Genomic DNA, 21,644 nt, shown 5'->3' with positions numbered 1-21,644 from the left:
GGTCAGCTTTTTTTATAACATGTGGATAACAGGAATACACCTGTGTGCCTCTCCTGCTCTAAGAGCTGTTCGACAGTGGAATTTGCTGCCAAGGAGTGTGGTGGAGTCTCCTTCTTTGGAGGTCTTTAAGCAGAGGCTTGACAACCATATGTCAGGAGTGCTCTGATGGTGTTTCCTGCTTGGCAGGGGGTTGGACTCGATGGCCCTTGTGGTCTCTCCCAACTCTATGATTCTATGATTCTAAGGTGGTCAGTTCAGGGCTTAAGCCTCATTTCTATGATCTCGAAGGAAAGGAATAACATATAAGAGCCAGAATGAAGGCAGGGTCAAGCGCTCTCTCTCCCTCCCCCCTCCAACATTTCTCCGATGAAAATAAGGACATCCCATTCCATAATGATAATATTACTATTTATACCCCACACATCTTACTGGGTTGCCCAGTGGCTTCCAACATACATAAAAACATAATAAAACATTTTAAGAAACCCTTCCCTATTCAGGATTGCCTTCAGGCAGCTCAGGGGTCAGATAACTCCATACCCTCCAACATTTCTCCAATGAAGATAGGGACGTCCTTCGGAAAAGCGGGACATTCAGAAACAGGAACGGCTTCTCTAAATCAGGGACATCCCTGGAAAATAGGGGCACTTGGAGGGTCTGCAACTGGGGGCTGTGCCCTCATGTTCATGAGCGGATGCCAAAGGAGGCAAACATCTTCAACCCTGTTTGAGTGCCATGTAAAATGGGGGTCCTGTGCATGTGGGAGAAAGGGGTCCCCGGCTCTGATACAGTACTCCCCTCCCTTCAGTAAATAGGAATAATCCAGTTAATACATACAGCATATCTTCCTTTGATTGTGCATTCCTCCACCTGCAGGGATGTAGTAGGCCAATGAATCTGTAATAAAATGAGTTATTTAATAATCTGGATAAAGGAGCTGTAATTCTCACCTTTCCTTGTATGGAGCAGCCTCAACAACAACAACAACAACAACAACAACAACAACAAATCTTTATTATAGTCGTAGACCAGCATAAGGAGGGAGGGGTACAATCATTTAAAATCTTTTTTTAAAATGTTTTTTTTTAAAAAAAAAACAAAACAAAACTAAAAGGAGTTAAAACAGAATATATACATAAAAATCCATAAGAATCCAAAAGAGGCTAAGAAAGTCTAAAAGAAGGGTTAGGAACATCAGACAAGGGTGAAAGAGTGCAAAAGGATAGTATATATAAGAGTCTGGCAATGTTGTTTGCTGTAGCAGGATTGGTATCTGAAACCAGCAGGGAGGTATAGAATTGTCCTGTGAGCCCTGGGAACTTATGCAGTGATGGTAAAATGAAGCTATAATTCTCAGTTTATACTAATCCAGCCTCTTGCTCATCTTTCCTTGTATGGAGCAGCATCTGTTGTTGACTGAGCAGAATGAAAGTGAAAATTTATCAGAAGAAACTGAAGTTATGTGATAGGCAGTACGAATTCAGATATTTACAGAAGTTCGTGGATACTTGAGGCAGAAAAGATTTTGGATGGGTTGGCCTACGCAATAGGCAAAATGAGGCTTTAAAAAATTATTAAGATTTTTCAAAATGCAATAAAAAACAAACTAATCTAAGCCCAAAAATAATTTTAAAAAAGCAAAAAAAGGAGGAGGAGAAAGGAAAGGTCTTCTCTCACAGGTTAATAATAATAATAATAATAATAATAATAATAATAATAAATTTTATTTATATCCTGCCCTCCCCAGCCGAAGCCGGGCTCAGGGTGGCTAACAACAATCAAATAATCAAACAGTCAAATAATCACACATTCTAAAAATATTTCATTATAAAAATTAATTAAAATCAAATTGATAGCAACCGATTAAGCAAAACTCTGTGCAGGTTGCCAGAGGAGGGAGTCAGGCTGCACCCTGACCAAAGGCCTGGTGGAACAACTCTGTCTTGCAGCCCCTGCGGAAAGATGTCAGGTCCCGCAGGGCCCTAGTCTCTTGTGACAGAGCGTTCCACCAGATTGGAGCCGCAGCCGAGAAGGCCCTGGCTCTAGTTGAGGCCAGCCTAACCTCTCTGAGGCCTGGGACCTTAACTTTTGTTCCAAACAGAAAAAAAGGTGAGTCCTATCAGCTCTAATCTGGGAGCATCCCTTTCTCTGCCCCCCCGCCTCTTCTCCTGGGAGATCTCCCCTTCTCTCCTTCACCAGCTGTCCATCACAGTTCTCTCTTTAACCCAGAGTAGAGGGCAACAGCGACAAAAGAAAGATCAAAACCAAAACAAAGCAAAACAGAAAAAGAGCAGGTAACAAAAGAGATACGAAACAGAGAAAGATAAGAAGAAAAAAGAAATAGGAATAGATGGAAAGAAATAAAAATACACAGAACTTCCATCTTCAATTTTTGAGGGGGAGGGCGTTATGTTATCATGCCCGCTGGTATTTTTTGTTTATTGTTTTTATGATAAGTAAGCCTCCTCAAGGGACACAGGTGGCGCTGTGGGTTAAAGCCTCAGCGCCTAGGACTTGCTGATCGAAAGGTCGGCGGTTCGAATCCCTGCGGCGGGGTGCGCTCCCGCTGCTCGGTCCCAGCGCCTGCCAACCTAGCAGTTCGAAAGCACCTCCGGGTGCAAGTAGATAAATAGGGACCGCTTACCAGCGGGAAGGTAAACGGCGTTTCCGTGTGCAGCTCTGGCTCGCCAGAGCAGCGATGTCACGCTGGCCACGTGACCCGGAAGTGTCTCCGGACAGCGCTGGCCCCTGGCCTCTTAAGTGAGATGGGCGCACAACCCCAGAGTCTGTCAAGACTGGCCCGTACGGGCAGGGGTACCTTTACCTTACCTTTAAGCCTCCTCAAAAATGGTTTTTGATGGGGTGGGAATCAATATATCATGTAAATAAACACATAAACAGATAAATAATCTAGCCTCCATACAATTGTTCAATAAGTCAATTCATTCCTCATTTGGCAGTATGGGCCAGGGCATTCCCAATGGACAGCCAAAATCCAAACCATTATCTATTTCCGACTGAGTTTTAAACAGTTTATGTTTGAAAAGCAGGATGAAGTTCAAGAACGTGGAAACTTGCAACTTCTCACCAGCAGGTTATGGAGCCAACTAAATCCATCTTTCACCTGAAGAAAGTAACTTGGCCAACATTCTTTTTGCACATATGCACAGACAGCACATGAGTGGATTTATAGCCTTTGCACAATGCATTGCCTCTCCTTGATTGCAAGTGTTTAATTGCTGAATATTTTCCACACAGATAATGTAAGCTATGTTTGCACAGTACATAAAGCCAAAAACTAATTGATTGTAAATGGTGGCCTTTAGCCCTCCATGTGTGATTTTCCTAGGTATTATATACTGTTGGAGAATTCCTCATGATGACTACATCCTTAACTTGGTATTGGGTGCTTGCCAAGATGACAACCTTTTGGCAAACTGGCAACTCCTATCGCTCAGTGATTACTCCAGAGCATTTGAGCTGGAATGATATTATACTAGCACACATTTTGCTGGCCTTTGTGTGTGACTTTTTTTGTTCAAACAGAGTTATTCAATAACTGACATGACCATGAGTCAGCGTCTGAAGCATTTTGTAAATTTCAACACGAGCAATTTTTCTTTATCCATCACATTTATTTCACCTTTGAAATACACAAAGCATGCAAGGAATTTATGCTGGAGGGGGGAAGCTGAAACGATAGCAGGAAGTAGCTTTGAAACATGTCTTCTGTTAGACCAGGCATAGGCAACCTCGGCCCAACAGATGTTTTGGGATTACAATTCCCATGATCCCTAGCTAACAGGACCAGTGATCAGGGGTGATGGGAATTGTAGTCCCAAAACATCTGGAGGGCCGAGGTTGCCTATGCCTATGTTAGACCATACACTGGAGATCAGTACTAGAAATGAGTGACCTAAAATTATCCCACTTATTTTTTTTAAGGTGTACACTACTGACAGAGGTGTGGTGGCTATCCAGCGTATTGAATAATTATCTGTATTCAGTGCCATAAATCACTGGCCCTTGGGGAATGGCTCCATTCCCCTGAGGCCTGGAGTAGCTAAGAATTGCAGAGAATTTGGTGGACAAGGCCTTTTGTGGATGGGACAGCTGTGTCCTGCTCCTTGGGGGACATTTCCCCTGCTGTCATAGAAAATGGGGTTCTTGGATAAGGATGATTCCCACAAGTTGGGGGATGAGCAGTTATCCTCTTGGGTCAAAGACAGACCTCTAGAGGTGGGAGAATTTTGATAGTGGGCAATTTGAAAGTTAGGGATGTAGTTGGGTGTGTGATGGGCAGGCAGATCATATGGTCACTTACCTGCCTGGCACAAAGATTGTGGATGTATCTACAAAGTATGGCGAATAGTGTTGGGGAGGAGTGAGTGGCCATGGTGCGTGTTGGCACCAATGACATGAGAAAATGTAGTCAGGCATGTTATGATTTAAGAGAGAACGTAATGAAGATGCAGTATAGATGGTACCTGACCCCAGTCAGATTGGCCAAAATGTATAAAAACTGTAGTGATGTTTGCTGGAGATGCAATAACGGGGCAGGCACCTTCTTACACATATGGTGGGAGTGCAAAGAGATAGTAGGATTTTGGGATAATATTTATAACAAACTGAAAAAGATGTTTAGATTTTCATTTGAAAAAAAGCCTTTCTTTTGGGGATCATGACAGAAGAAATTAAAAAACAAAACAAAACAGTCAGACCAATATTTATGTATGTGACCATGGCAGCAAGGATACTATTCACCAAATAGTGAATAGTATAGTTTTGTGTAGGTACGCTTTATGTTTAGGAGAGTAAGTTATTGTATTGTATAGTGTCGTATTGTATTGTGTGTGTCTTACAGTAGATCTCAATAAATAAATAATAATGATTAAAAAAAGAAAATGTAGTCAGGTTCCATGTCCTGCTCTTGAATATATTAGATAGTACAGTGCAAAAAGAAAATGTGGGGTAATTAATAAAATAATTGACTGAATCCCTAGATCCAAAGTGAGGGGCTAAACACACTCCCCGGCAAGAGAGCCCCCAGCAGAGTTTAAAATCACTGAATAATGCAGCACAGTGAAGCATGGGATTAGTAGGCTGTTAGACCTTTTCAATATCCTGTTCTAGTCTGTTTTCAGCACTTCCCCTCTCTACCTCTTTTGCAAAGAACAGACCACACCATTAGTAAGTTTACATGCTTTACTTACAAACTCCAAAGATCAGATTCATATGTTATTCCATGCAGCATCAAAAGCACAGGCAGAAATATTGGGATACAAAAGTCCTATCTTGTAGTAAGCAAGCTCAGGCACATCTTATCTCAATGAGCTTACATGGTGATAGATCGTGAAATAGAAGGAAACTTAACTTCCTTTCAGGGGAGTCTAGGAATACAGTTCTATGATCTTAACCCCTTCATGAATTAACTAGCCCTAAGTTTGGTAGTTATATTTGACTGCAATTTTCCACAAAAACCTACTGGGGATGCAGTTTTTTCCAGTGTGTTATCTGGGACTCAGCTACACAGCTGCAAATAAAGCGTTTAAATGTGTTGAAAAGTGCAATATACAAATGTGAGACTAGATGGAGAAAGTGAGCTATGCAAAACTTTTTTTTAAAAAAAGGATAAATATCTATATCCCATTTCAGATATATGTACTTAATATAAGAAGGGACGTGGGTGGCGCTGTGGTCTAAACCACTGAGCCTCATGGGCTTGCCGATCGGAAGGTTGGCAGTTCGAATCCCCGTGACGGGGTGAGCTCCCGTTGCTCGGTCCCTGCTCCTGCCAACCTAGCAGTTCGAAAGCACATCAAAGTGCAAGTAGATAAATAAGTACTGCTCCGGCGGGAAGCTAAACGGCGTTTCCGTGCGCTGCTCTGGTTCGCCAGAAGCGGCTTAGTCATGCTGGCCACATGACCCGGAAGCTGTACGCTGGCTCCCTTGGCCAATAAAGCGAGATAAGCGCCGCAACCCCAGAGTCAGTCACGACTGGACCTAATTGTCAGGGGTCCCTTTACCTTTACTTAATATAACATAAATGTAACCAAGTTGAGCATAAAAAAAGAGCAGATATGCAAATGAGACATATCCTAGCCTCTCTGTAGCCTCTCTGTAGCCTCAGAAGAAGCCCTAATCTTATTTGAAAGGAATGCTTGGCATATTGTAGGTAGCTGATTGAGCAGTGAAGTGAATGGAGTGTCGTCCAACCCAGCTTAAATGTGATAGCTCCTGAATCTTCCTGAGCTCCTTAGATGATAGAGAGGGGGAAATATGGGGATTAATAGTAGAACTTTTTTGTACATGTGGTTTTTTTTAACACACACATGGACCCGGACACACAAACAAGCAACTCAAAGTGCGAATCTACTTTGTTGTTGTTGTTTAGTCGTGTCCGACTCTTCGTGACCCCATGGACCAGAGCACGCCAGGCACTCCTGTCTTCCACTGCCTCCCGCAGTTTGGTCAGACTCATGTTTGTAGCTTCGAGAATACTGTCCAACCATCTCGTCCTCTGTCGTCCCCTTTGCCTTGTGCCCTCAATCTTTCCCAACATCAGGGTCTTTTCCAGGGAGTCTTCTCTTCTCATGAGGTGGCCAAAGTATTGGAGCCTCAGCTTCACGATCTGTCCTTCCAGTGAGCACTCAGGGCTGATTTCCTTCAGAATGGATGCATTTGATCTTCTTGCAGTCCATGGGACTCTCAAGAGTCTCCTCCAGCACCATAATTCAAAAGCATCAATTCTTCGGCGATCAGCCTTCTTTATGGTCCAGCTCTCACTTCCATACATCACCACTGGGAAAACCATGGCTTTAACTATATGGACCTTTGTTGGCAAGGTGATGTCTCTGCTTTTTAAGATGCTGTCTAGGTTTGCCATCGCCTTTCTCCCAAGGAGCAGGCGTCTTTTAATTTCGTGACTGCTGTCACCATCTGCAGTGATCATGGAGCCCAAGAAAGTAAAATCTCTCACTGCCTCCATTTCTTCCCCTTCTATTTGCCAGGAGGTGATGGGCCCAGTGGCCATGATCTTCGTTTTTTTGATGTTGAGCTTCAGCCCATATTTTGCGCTCTCCTCTTTCACCCTCATTAATAGGTTAATAATAGGTTCTTTAATTCTTCCTCACTTTCTGCCATCAATGTTGTGTCATCTGCATATCTGAAGTTGTTGATATTTCTTCCGGCAATCTTAATTCCGGCTAGGGATTCATCTAGCCCAGCCTTTCGCATAATGAATTCTGCATATAAGTTAAATAAGCAGGGAGACAATATACAGCCTTGTCGTACTCCTTTCCCAATTTTGAACCAGTCAGTTGTTCCATATCCAGTTCTAACTGTAGCTTCTTGTCCCACATAGAGATTTCTCAGGAGACAGATGAGGTGATCAGGCACTCCCATTTCTTTAAGAACTTGCCATAGTTTGCTGTAATCGACACAGAAAATCTACTTAATTTATTTTAAATGTGTTTCTTGAACCAAGTGACCTTTGGGGACCCGAAGAAATAGCCATAAAGTAAAGAGCCCAGAGAGAGTGACCACCTTACATTCTTTGCCAATTAAGTTATTTTCAAGTTATGGCCTCATAAAAATCCAAGTGCATTTTACATCCACCCAAGTTTTTATTGCTTCATCCTTGGAGATTCCTAAACCATTCCTTCTTGCTGAAATTTCTAAGATATCATTCAATTGTTTAATGAGGGAGCGAACACATCTGTGATGAACATGTTTCCTTTCTGTTTTTGAAAAATATTTGTTAATCAGACTCATCCATCAGGTTGAAGCCAAGCCGATTAAATAAAACCTCAGTTCATAGCCACTCTTGGAGAGCACAGCACAGCAATCTGACCAAATCCAATACAATCCCTTTTCATGGGACTGAAGATAAAAAGAGATTTATTAAGACTGTGCACCATTACAGTAATTAAAGTATTTCTGTTAGTTTTGCTGACTTTAGTCTTTAGAGGGGGAAAGTAGACAGGATTATTTACCTGTTCTCATACATTATTATTCCTCACTATATCAGATTGTAATTGTGGGTTACATCCAAAACTATTTCTACTCAGAGTAGACACACTGGAATTAATGACCATTATTTACTTGGGTCCATTAATTTCAATAGGTATACTCTGTGTGTAATTTAGTTGGAGTCAACCCATTGTTCCCACTCTTCTGTCTTTAATAATAAGAAAACAAATCATGGCAGAAACATTACAATGGATAAGCTGGGCCCCACTTCCCAAATTTTCCTGGAAAATAGTCACAGAAATGCCATTCAATTTTTCTGCTGAAGACTGGGACGGAACATTTTAGGAGGACTCCAACTCAGCCCTAATTTTTTAATCTTAGTACTTCTGTCTTTCTGTAATTGGGAATGAAAGAGAAAATATAAAAAATGGCATTTCCTTCCAATAACAAGTGATAGTTTTTGTTCATGAAACTGCAAGTTGTTTGACACACAAAAAGGCAGCTGTGGTGAATTTGCTGCAAACTGAAAAGCAGCTATTTGGACGGGTTTAATCAAGATTTCAGTTAAGAGGCAGATGACCAATCAACTATACGTTCGTTAATCGGAACACAACCCCTAGTGGGAATCTGAGAATTAAGGTAGAATTATTACATGCAAACATTTCATGTACATACTGTAAACTGCTCTGTGATTATCCTATGCTATAGGTCTCAGGTCTGTTGCGGAGCCTGTCCAACACATCACTCATTCATAATATGACCTATTTTCTTTCTTTTGCACATTGGATAACTCAGGAGAGAAATTTAAAAAGAGATGAATAAGGAATGCAACACCTCTGCCCCACCCTATCAACTGCTAATGTTTAAATAATTATTTAGGGGACACGGGCTCAGCAAGAAAGATCTGCCTATGTTTAGAATGATGCCGCATAGAGAAATGTTCCCTGATACCAAGATGAGGGATTCCTTTGGAATGCAGATAGAGATACCGTATTTTTTGCACCATAACACTCACTTTTTTCCTCCTAAAAAGTAAGGGGAAATGTCTGTGCGTGTTACAGGTGGCATGCCTACGGATTTTCCTCCTCTAAAAAATATGTGCGTGTTATGGTCAGGTGCGTGTTATAGAGCGAAAAATACGGTAATTGATAAGAATAATGATATGTTGTGAGCTTGACGGAAGTGTGCAATAGATGAGCCTTCCTGCTTTGGCTCATCTTCCTTTTTCTTTTTTTCCTTTTTTTCTTTTTTCTTTTCTTTTTTTCTTTTCCTTAGTTGCTTATGTTCTGTGTCATGTACTTTGATTTTTTTTTGTAGTTTTAAAAGTTTTTTCTCTCATTACTATTAAGGAATTTTCCTTTGTAATTTTGGTTGTCTATATTTATATGTACCTGTTTAAAGCAAAATCAAAGTTAAAAAAACACCTGATAATGGTCTGCTTGCTTCCACTGTGGTTCATGTGTGCATTTGTAAATAAAACATTTTTTAAGATACTGTAAGACTCCAGTTGTCTCTCATCCCAAGGAAACTAAAACTTGCAAGGCGTGTTCTCCTTCATGGAGAGCACATGTTGCGGTGGGGTCTGCTGAGCCACCCCTCTGTTACCAGGCAGGGTCTCTAAAGATGGCCTGGGGCAGTGATTGGTTCACTGGGTTGCTGGGGTAAAAGTTATGTTGCAATTTTGGTGGGAGGGGTAAAATGTTTAAATACTCTGCATGCAGCCTGGAGCTTTCTCTTTGCTGTGTGCAACGGATCACCCGCCCACCCGCCCCTGAGTAAGGGGTTGTTGCATTGACCTTGCTATGCCTGTCATGGGGTCGTCTGCCATTGGGGCAGGGGCTTGGTAGGAATTTTGTCCATCTGGCTGATTGGCTGGGCCATTTGGTTTTTGCCTACTGCGTAGCAAATCGTCACAACTTGTAAGGTTGTGGTTAGGCATTGGTTATAAATTGGTGGAGGAGGGGTTAGGATAGGCTGGGCCTGCCCCTCCATGGTTGCTGCGGAAAGGGAATTCCGTTAAAGGAATCCTGGGGCTTGCCATCTTTTCGTCCAATCCCTGGAATGGGACTAGGGCCGGCAAGCCTTCGGGGAGCAGGCGGATGAGAATTGAGGGTCTGTGACTTAGCTCCATTTCTCCCCGACTTGCTTTCCCCCGCACTGTCTTTCGGTGGTGCCCGGAAGTCAGTTATGTCCCCAGGCGGGGGGACAGATAGTCTTAACCAATGGCTAAACAACCACTCACGGTTTTGTATTTAAATAAAGTTGTGGCCAAAATTATGCCAAAAACCTTAAACAAAAATTAAGTGTGCATTGTGAGTTATTTGGGGGGTGGCTTGGGGACCTCGACACGCAATAAGGGGCTTCTGCTCACCTGTTTTAGCTCTTAATGTGACACAAACAAGGTTAGGATTAGGGTGTAAATCTACCTGAGCCCAGCATTTCCAACTGCACTGTCCATGAATGGAGATTTTACCTGCCATTTATTATCTGTTGAGCTCCAGTGCATTGTTTGAATTCACAGACTTTCAGTTCATTGTTTCTGCTCTTTGTCCTTCTCATGCAGCCTGCAAATAGATTCCCTTAATTCTTTCAGTAGTTACAGGTGGCATGCCTACGGATTTTCCTCCTCTAAAAACTATGTGCGTGTTATGGTCAGGTGCGTGTTATAGAGAGAAAAATACGGCAATTGATAAGAATAATGATCTGTTGTGAGCTTGACGTAAGTGTACAATAGATGAGCCTTCCTGCTTTGGCTCATCTTCCTTTTCCTTTTTCTTTTTTGTATTTAAATAAAGTTGTGGCCAAAATTATGCCAAAAACCTTAAACAAAAATTAAGTGTGCGTTGTGAGTTATTTGCGGGTGGCTTGGGGACCTCGACATGCAATGCTGCTTCTCGACAACATAATAATATAGACTATTTTCCTCTACACATCTCCCTCCTTTCACATTTTTTTTGCATAGTGTTTCACAAATACTTATTGTTTATTTGGCTGTCTTGCACTGAAGCCTCCAGGCAAAACAATGAGCTATGCAGGAAGTGAAGCAATAGTTATGAATCTGAAGAATCTGTTCAAACGGAATAAATATTCCTCCTGCAAACAGACATTAAATATTCAATGTGTCATTTCATAGGATACAGACTGGGTCTTAATAGCTGAAAAACACATTACTTTCTAAATGCCTTTGCATCCTCTTGCAACCCAGGATCCGTATGCTATCAGTGGACATAATCAGACGGAAATAATAGCTTGCCTTACAGTAAATCTTCCCTATTCTTGTCTGGAGGATTTCTGATGGTACTTCTTATAGAGATTGCTTTCCTATTGAGATAAACGTATATGGACACCTCTTGAGGGTTTGCGACACCTTCTTATCACCCTGAAATTATATAATCAGATAAAGCTGCTTCTTTAGATGTGCTGTAGATGCTTTGAATTGATGCAGATGAAAGTGGTCAGGCTTTAAAAAAAGATAATTCACAAAATAGGTGGATTCCCCACTGCTGGCATGTAAGTGGTGTAACATTTGTCATTTCCCAAGCTGAGCTAAAAGTCACAGGCAAGAGATGGCAGTAGAGCTTCTGAAGTCTCCAACAAGCTGGAAGGACACCCATCCAATTTTCAAGTGGTGGTAGAAAGGTGAAAGATGTCAAATGAAAGCAAAACCTCAGATCTAACATCTTTGAGGTTTCATGTCAAATGGCATGTAACTTTGGTTATTTTTGTTACATCTCTACCAATCTCTAGGTAAGGTAAAGGGACCCCTGACCATTAGGTCCAGTCGTGACTGATTCTGGGGTTGCGATGCTCATCTCGCTTTATTGGCCGAGGGAGCCGGCGTACAGCTTCCGGGTCATGTGGCCAGCATGACTAAGCCACTTCTAGCAAAGCAGAGCAGCGCACGGAAACACTGTTTACCTTCCCGCTGGAGCGGTACCTATTTATCTACTTGCACTTTGACGTGCTTTTGAACTGCTAGATTGGCAGGAGCAGGGACCGAGCAACAGGAGCTCACCCCGTTGCGGGGATTTTAACCACTGACCTTCTGATCGGCAAGTCCTAGGCTCTGTGACCCACAACGCCACCCACGTCCCACTCTCTACCTCCAGCACAAAGCAATCCTTCCTTCCTTAAGCTTGCACAAACATTTGTGGCTTAAAACGCAGACAGGTCATTCTTTCTCTTAGTTTGGATTGAAGCTGGCTTGGGGCGGATATGTATCAAAACACGGCAGGATAGATACAGGATAGATACGGATAGTGGCCGACATCATACATAACTGCTTTATAAATCAGCAGTGGGAGCCACGGATGCAGAGTGAATGGGAGCATGTACACAACTGAATTTAGTGGCAACTTTATCTACTAAGAGACAGAGGAACAGAGAGGCAAGAGACTGCACAAATGAACCCACGAGAAACTGTGCACTCAAAGTAAATGCAAGAAGTGAATGCCAAATAAAGAGAAAAATTATGTACAGTCCCTTTCAGTTACCCCAGTTATGTGTTACATTCAAGGTAAGATCTCGGCACATGAGGAAATTAATAATAATAATAATAATAATAATAATAATAATAGTATTTTTAAAATTTATACCCCTTCCTTCCCCATTCAAAAACTGGGCTCAGGGCGGCTAACAACAAATTTAAAATATTTTAAAACACTTAATTATAAAAGCAGCATAAAATACGGTATAAAAACATGAATAACAATAAAAATCTAAAATCAGTTAGATAATCCCCAGGGCTAGCTGGTTGAATTGGTCCGACGTGGGCCAGCGAGGAGGCCAGTGGAGAATTAGCTGTGGGATCTCAGAGCGGGTGCTGTTCATAAAAGGGGAGGGGGAGGAAAGAGAAGGGAAATAAAAAATCAGGCTGAATTCAAATTAAAGCCCAGGCGGAATAGCTCTGTCTTACAGGCCCGGCGGAAGGAGGTTAAATCCTGAAGGGCCCTAGTCTCATGGGACAGAGCATTCCACCCACTGAAAAGGCCCTGGCCCTGGTGGAGGATAGTCTGACTTCCTTAGGGCCCGGGACCTCTAAACTATGGTTATTCATGGACCTTAATATCCTCTGTGGGGCATACCAGGAGAGGTGGTCCCATAGATACGAGGACCCTAAGCCACAAAGGGCTTTAAAGGTCTGGACCACAAAGGGCTTTAAAGGTCAATTATCCAGCATAAGGCCTCATTGAAGTGGACATTTTGGAATGAGCTTGCTCAAATGGTGCTCCCAGAGTATTGTGCCCCTTGTATTCCATTTGGTAAGCCAGCCTCCTTCCTGCTCCACAATAGAAAGAAAGAGAGAGAGACATTATATAAGACATTATAAAGAATGTCTTGCTATTACTGTAGCATATATACCTCTCTGTAATTTTCACTGACTCGGTCTAAGCTGAGAGAATATACCAGGTTCTTTCCTCCCACAAAGAGCCGGTCTTGATACTCATCCAGAAGCATTACATGAAGGCCGAGGTATCCAGATGGACTATGGAAGACTGATGTTCTGTTCAAATCCCAGAGCTCTGAAACACAAACAAAGTGTACATTATAAGTGCTGAAAAGCCTTACACTCATATTCCCTTGGGAAATTAGGAAGATGGTTCTGGGACAGTCAGATCTTCCCAAGCTTTTAACTTTATGGAATACCTAGGTTTTCATTTTTGAATTCCCTGAACCTTAAAGGAAGGCTGAGTGAAGAGCTTTCCAATTCAATATTGCTTCTCAATACATCACTCGTACACTCACACAATAAGGAGAGTCTTCTTTTTTCAAGAAAGATATCTTTAGAAAAAATCAGAAAGGTTAGCTTAAATCAATTGAAAGTCCTCTTTCATCTTTCTACTTGCCAGAGATATACAGCTGTATTGTCCTGACATAAATTGTCTAATGCCTAACAAGTTTATACCCGGATAGCTAGATTTTGTACACAATTATATGCTGACACTTACTACAGGACTAACAATATAGATTTGTAGATTATATATCCTAAATTAAATTCTTCTCAGAAAACACACACCCTACAACCACCAAAGATGCCATAATAAAGATACTACAAGATACTACAAGCCATGCCCATGTCTCCAAGAGGTGTAACCATTGCTGTGATATCTTTGGTGACTATTATTCAAAAATATGCATTCTAGTCTTATGGTTATGTCTTGAACCTGTCAACCTCATGTTGGCAAGGATGAAAAAGCAAGGCCATTTCTTTTGCAGCCTTGGAAAATGATCAAAACAGTTTCTACTTCAGAACCATTGCCATAAAAAGCTGCAAGTTCTTGTGAACCTTAGACATGTAGACTGCTTCTGCTGTTTGATATTGTATTGATTGATGTATTTTATGCATTAGCCTTTGGGCAAAAGGGTATATAAATATATGTGGTGACTAAAAATACACTACCACACCATCAGGTCTGATGTCTGATGGAGCAAAGGTTGGAGCTTAGAAGCACACAATTTCAAATATAGAAAGAGAGATCTCAAGTGATGGGTGATGGTGTAGATAATGTCATCATACAGATTGGTCACTAAGAGGTACTAAACCTTAGCTATACCTGGGTTCTGTCATAGATGTCCTATTGCTGTTCTTAGTTAAGAGAAACCCTGACCTCCTTCCTAACTTGTGTGTTCTTGAAGCCTTCCAAGTCAATGACACTTGGCCCAGCTCAACCTAACATGAGATTGTTTTCCAATCTACTCTTTCCTCTCGAGCAAGCTTACACTTGTGCACTAGGGACAGGAGAACATTAGCTGGAGGCGAGAAAAGCTTGCAGGAGAAAGGAGATGCTTCATCAGCCTCATCTTTAAGGTATGAATGTTCTGGAACTACTCAAGAGATGTTTAAGGATTTTAGCTTCCTTCTGAATATCTTTGGGGAAAGAACTAAGATCTCAGGTGAGAAACCTTCTAGAAGGAAGGGGGAAAGCTAGTTTCCACAGGACCCATCTTGAGGCTCACCCCCTGTTCAAAAATTCAAACCAGTTGGCTTTTGAACTTTGGCTAAAAGAAAAATACTAGATTAAATAAAAAGGAGAATTACTGGATTCCTGGCTTCAGGTTTGTGGTAAGTACTGTTGGGTGAGAGAGCTCTAGCAGAGACTTTTCAGTCCTGTTCTCATGTGACCAGACACAATAGGCCGTGCATAAATATTTACAATATTCAGCATCCCTTAGTACATTTTTTACGGAATCTTAGTACATTTTGATGTTCATTTTTCAATAGCACCAATTCATCACAAGCAAAAAGGATCTCATGGCCAATGCTTTGCACTGAAAGTAAAACAGGTTCTCAGCTGAAACACATGAGGGGAAAACAATATTTTTCTCCCAGTTTGATTCAATGTGTATTTAAGCAGATACAGGTTACTCTTAGTGTTTGAATTTGATATCCCGCCTTTCACTCCCTTTAAGGAGTCTCAAAGCAGCTAACATTCTCCTTTCCCTTCCTCCCCCACAACAAACACTCTGTGAGGTGAGTGAGGCTGAGAGACTTCAAAGAAGTGTGACTAGCCCAAGGTCACCCAGCAGCTGCATGTGGAGGAGTGGGGAATCGAACCCAGTTCACCAGATTATGAGTCCACTGCTCTCAACCACTACACCACACTGGCTTTCTTAGTCTCAAGTAAGTGTGAAAACTGACAACATATTTCATTTTAATAATGAGCACTCACACTATACATTGTATAGTGCGGGATCACTCATGGTGCTACAGTTCCCAGGGAGCTTACTGGCAAAGTGTTAGCTTTGGAGGTTCATGCCCAGCCTCAGTAATCAAGTTTCTCGCTGGGAGGTGGGGCCAGCCCCATTTATAAATAGGAGGTGGAGCCGACAATAGCCAGGCAGTCGGCTCTGGAGATTCACCCTCCCTCCCCTCCCTTTGTTTAATGTTTTATTGTTTGCAGGTTAAGTTTTCTTTTCCTGCTTACCGGGTGCTGCTATGGTCTTTGACTAGTTGCTGTTGAAGAACTGGGAAGACATTTTCCTGCATTGGCAGGTTTTGTCTTCCCCGTAGGAATTCGTCACAACTTGGGTGGTTATGGCCTTGGGTGGAATCCTTTAGTTTTTTTCTTCCCTATATGGCAGGGGGGGCGTGAACTGGTGACTCACCCCCCTGCGGTGGTGATTCCAGGGTCCCCCTCTTAAAGGGGTTATATATATGGGTGTCATTGGCCATACATTGAAAGGTTGTCTGTGAACTACCCTGCGTGCAGGGATATGGGCTGGGCTGCCTGCTACACTTACGTCTGGCAGTGCACCCCCATATCCCATTTACCCTGATGAGCCCCAGTTCCCCCCGCTGGGGGGCTGGGAGGGACACACGCTCAAGGCCTAAGCCAAGGTCTTCCTACATTCAGAAGTTCAATAAAGTTGTGGCCTAATTTTAATTCCATATAATGTTGTCAGAGTCTTTATTCCTTCCTTATGATCCCTGGGGACTGGAGTTGTCGCCGCCTGGTCACGCAGTGGGAAACTTTATAGAAAGGTGACTGAAGTTAGCACCAAAATGAAAAAAAAAATTCTCTTAGAACAGTGAATCGTATGACCCCTGACAGTTTTTCAGTAGAAGGCACCTCAGTCATTATCTATTGTACACCTAGTTGATATTCCGGTCAGAGCTGTGAAGACATTTCTGACAGACAGACAGGTGAAAGATTTTACAGAGTATATCGTTTGCACAAGCAGACCTACTTCACACATTTTCTAACCTCTTGTGAAATCTTCCTCAATCTCAAGTAATTATATGGAGCATCCTTCAAGAAAGATGCCTTCCAGATGTGGAGCACTGGTGAGCGGCATTTTGAACTCATCAATATGCAAGGCACCCCTTTCATGATTTCTTTATGGAGCAACGGTCCACGTTACCATATGTCCCAAGCAATAATATCCCAGACTGTATAATGTAATAATCTACAAAGTTCATGTAATGTGAGCAGACCATCTAACGGGCATCTCGTGTCTTCAACTATCAATTTAGGAAAGGGCTGTCAAATGGATTTCCTGCCATTCTTAAACCTGGGAATATTTGTCAGGATGTTGGCAGGCTACCAAGACATTTAATTTGTCTACGTTTCTTGGTACCTGCTGGAGGAGAGAATGCAAAAAACGCCTTTTGAAAAAATGATAGACATAGTCAGGTGTGTGGGGAAGACAGAAAGACTTCTTGTTTGGAGGGGGAGCAAAATTAGATGACAACCCAACCCCCTGGCCAGTGGTTGCAAGGCCTGATGGAGAATTGTTGTCTATGCAGCCCTGCTGCTCATGCCACCAGGGGTGTGGGGTGTGTGTGTGTGTGTGTGTGGAAGGGACAGTACAATGTCTCTTTGTAGATTTCACCAGAAAGTGGAAATGGACCAGATACCTCAAGCGATCTCGTCCGCGGGCATGCAGAATTGTTCAAAGTTGCGCTTTATTTTAAAGCATTCCCATGCCATAAACTGGAGGTGCAAAAGCAAATTGTAATTCATAAAGACAAGTCAACATCTGAAGTTAAATAGAGTGGTTATTGTTCTTAGAGCAGGTTAAGTGTTTCATGAAGTTCAGAAATTTATCCTCACACTTTAAAAAAGAAAAGAAAAGATTGGACACTTTTTTTTTTTTAACTGGAGCCATCCTGAAGACAAGCAAGACAGAGTGGTTTACATTTCCCCTTCTCAGTTGGATCTGGTTGCTATTACCGCACAGAATCCAAAAGGCTGTAAAAACACGAGACACATCTACACTGTAAAATTGGTTACAGCCTGTCTAGATTTTTAAGCGGCTCTGTATGACTGAAATTATTTTCCTAATTTTTCCTCTGTCATCTCCTATAAGAACTTGGTTTATGCTCCTTTGTGAACACATATCAAATTCAGCTAGTGTCATTGAAACTGATCTGTTTTTAGATCTTAACAATGGAAATATAAAACATAACAAACCTGCCAAGATCTATGGCAGGAGTCTTTTTATAATCCTACTGAAACCAAAGTTCATGATCACAAAGAATTATGGTGTTTGCTTCCCCTCCCAGGTTTCCACTGGGAGATTGGAGTTTCCATCAAAGGGGGTGGGGCAGAAACTCCACATATGAACATTAAGCAACTTGTATAGCTTCAGATTTTACAATTTAGCCTTAGGAACAGGTTCCTCTCCAAACAAATAAATGAGCACCCTTTCAAATAAACTAATTCAATAACAAACTGGTAATTATAATCTAATAAAATCCCTAATCTAATATTGAAACAAACAAGTTCTCTAGTATCCTTTTTCAATCGTCCTTCAGATTTTTTTGGAAGAGAACAGCATTAAAATGTTAACCATTTTATTGGTGGTCTCTTCTCAAAAAACAAACTTGAAAGAGACATTTTTTTAAAAAGGGAGTGAGGGTGGGCATAAATTTTACTGTTTGGGAGGGTTCTTTTGCATTTTAGAATATCTATATCTATCTATCATCTATCTATCTATCTATCTATCTATCTATCTATCTATCTATCTATCTATCTATCTATCTATATCTATCTATCTATCATCTATCTATCATCTATCTATCTATCTATCTATCTATCTATCTATCTATCTATCTATCTATCATCTATCTATCTATCTATCTATCATCTATCTATCATCTATGTCTGTCTATCTATCTATCTCTATCTATCTATCTATCTATCTATCTATCTATCATCTATCATCTATCTATCTATCTATCTATCTATCTATCTATCTATCTATCTATCTATCTATCTATCTCATCTATCTATCTATCTATCTATCTATCTATCTATCTATCTATCTATCTATCTATCTATCATCTATCTATCTATCATCTATCTATCTATCTATCTATCTATCTATCTATCTATATCTATCTATCTATCTATCTATCATCTATCATCTATCTATCTATCTATCTATCATCTACCTATCATCTATCTATCTATCTATCATCTATCTATCATCTATCTATCATCTATATATCTATATATCAGAGTCTTACAACTCATAATCTCCACACAGATGAAAGGTTGAAGATTTTGAGACTAGATAATAGAGATTCCCATTGTTCTGCCAAATCAAAATTCCTATTGACATCAATATGTGATAGACAATCTCCCTGTCAGCAATGTACTTGATGTCAACTGTACAACTGGGTCAGATTTGTGGGGCTGAGACTGTGTCACACTAATAATTCAGAGAAGCAAATTTCCAAGAATTGTCTAAACTGGAACATGTGATGTTCCCTTACGCCAAGTCAGACAGTTGACCCACCCAGATCCAGTATTATTTCCTCTAACTGGGAGTAGCTCTTCAGGGTCTTGGGCTGAGGAACCTCCCAGCCCTGCTATCCAAGATCCTTTAAATTAAGGTGGAAAGTGAGCCCGAGACCTTCCTCATTGCAAAGTCACATGCTGTGCCACTGAGTTTTAGCCTCCCCACCGAGGGATCACAACATTATGGAGAAGAGGATATGATATACCTATAAAATCAGCCAGCAACACTGCCACACTAATCTTGGAAATGAGTAAGAGAACACTTCTTTGTACACTATCTGAACATCATGGTCAACTTAAGCAGGATGCCTTCCTTGGTGGCTGCTCCACAGTGACCTGCCTTCGTAGAATAGGGCAGTACCTCTACAGAAAAGTTCAATGCCAAGAGCTTTTAGCCCCATCACAGTTCTGGGTCATATGTATCAGCTAATCACATGAACTGACTCCAATGAAAACTTTGAAGTAATGCCCGAGAAATGAATTCATACAAGCAAGCCACCATTTGTCTAGTCATGAACATTCAGACAGCAGCGTATTCTGTCTTCCTGACATTTCCTTACGTGGTGTTTTACACAACATAAAAGTGTCTTCTGAAAATCTAGTGTAATCTACTGGAAGCTTAGTGATCATTTCCATGTTAATTGCTTCCAGAAAAACAAAATGCAATCCTGTTAACCAGGAGCTTTAATTTAAAAACCAACACCTGGTCCAGAGCTGTAATATAACAGACACTGTACACCAATGTTTGCTTGTATTGTCATAGTTTACTGTTTTACTTGTATGTTAAAAACAATCATAATAATGAAACCTTTTTTTGGGAAAATGTTTATATTTTTCTCTGATCAACCACTTATTCTCCAAAAGCTTTCACCAGAGTCAATGCCTCTCATTAGTCCTTGAGTTCTTGGTGATTTATTAATACACACTGAGTAAACTATTTTGTTTTATTTTTATCTTGCTTTAAACAAATACAAATAAATATAAACAACCAAAAATACAAAAGAAAAATCCTTGATAATAATAATGGAAAAGGCTAAATAACTACAAAAAATATCAAAGTACATGGCATAGAACATAAGCCATTATGGGAAAGAAAAAAGAAAAAAGAAAGAAGGAGGAGAAGGAAGACAAAGGAGGGGTGTGTGTGCAATGCAGCAAAACACAAGAAGGTCACAACAGATCATTATTCTTATCAATTCTATCTGCATTCCGTAGAATCCCTCACCTTGGTATCAGGGAACATCAGGGAAATGAGTAAACTATTTTGAACATCATCAAAACCTCCCTGAGTCTTGAATGGGAAAATTTGGGAGAGGGGGGAATTTGGGGAAATGAGTGAATGCTTCAGCAACCTTTAGACCAGGCATAGGCAAACTCGGCCCTCCAGATGTTTTGGGACTGCAGAATTGTAGTCCCAAAACATCTGGAGGGCTGAGTTTGCCTATGCCTGGTCTAAAGGTTTGCCTATGCCAAAACTTGAAGGTCACTAAACATGGTACTTTGGGGGAACTTAGGTACTGCTTTGCAAACTAGCACACCTATCTCATTGCCCCCTGTTCAACATGTAGATTGTAAAATGAATAGGCATTCAATACTTCAATGCGAGTCTCCAATACTTTCCCTGTCAAAAGGTCATGGAAACTTTTAAGCAGTCCGGAATGTGGAACGATACAATGCTCTTTCTATCTGGCAGCAGTGTGGTTACGAATATTTTATAATGCACATCAAATTAAAATCATTTTAGTAGTTGAAATCATGGATCATTATGTTTTAGAAAGCACACGTGGTTCAAATAAAGCAACGTATTTCTTCTGATCAGCCACAGACAGACAGGTCCTTAGGGACGTTGGTTTATTAAGGTGTACCAGTCACTACACGCTTATTACCAGTTGAGACAGAGTGGAATTCTTCCTACAGTGTTTTGACAGAAAAGGTATCTGCTGCCTTCATTTAAAATGAAGATGCCGAATTTGAAGAGGTGGGGGCAGGGAGGGTTGGTCTTCGGAATGATGTTTAAATTGAATTTCCTTTGAAATAATGGATAGAAGCAATCTATCCCTGGAGAGTTACACTGGGCGTTCAGTCCACAGGCTAGCATGGCATGTGACTGGCAGCTCATGTAAAGCTATCTTGATCCCAAAACATCTAAAGGAATAACAACACAAAAGCAGCATTGTACTGACAAGGAAAAGGAGGGGGCAGAGAAACTAATGGAACAGCAACAAAAAAGCACATTTCCCCTCCCATAGAAACCCATAGATTTCAAGTTGTGCCATTAAAACTGGGGATGGGGGGGGGGAATATGGCATATCCGTTGAAGAATGCAAAGTGACAAATTGAGTCCAGAATCAGAAAATATAAACAGTTAATAAATGATGTGGTAAAAAGAAAGTTCTCATCGCTACTAGGATCAATCCATCCCACGTG

The 21,644-nt window shown here is 41.2% G+C and overlaps 1 protein-coding gene across 2 annotated transcripts in view; it reads right to left on the bottom strand.

The window, feature by feature from the left end:
* SEMA3E (semaphorin 3E) overlaps positions 1-21,644 on the bottom strand; it is a 168,130-nt gene that overhangs the window by 66,424 nt on the left and 80,062 nt on the right. For both annotated transcript variants that reach the window (XM_081911731.1, XM_081911732.1), the window contains exons 2-3: positions 13,333-13,493; positions 838-897 (exon numbers count right to left, since the gene is read on the bottom strand). In XM_081911731.1, coding sequence (XP_081767857.1) covers positions 838-897; positions 13,333-13,493 — 221 coding nt within the window. The remainder of the gene's footprint in view (positions 1-837; positions 898-13,332; positions 13,494-21,644) is intronic.

The sequence above is a fragment of the Podarcis melisellensis genome (assembly GCF_964234715.1).
Source record: "Podarcis melisellensis genome assembly, chromosome: 5".
Taxonomy (NCBI): Eukaryota; Metazoa; Chordata; class Lepidosauria; order Squamata; family Lacertidae; genus Podarcis; species Podarcis melisellensis.
Note: the sequence above shows the minus strand (reverse complement) of the source record. Positions and strands in the feature narration are given on the sequence as shown.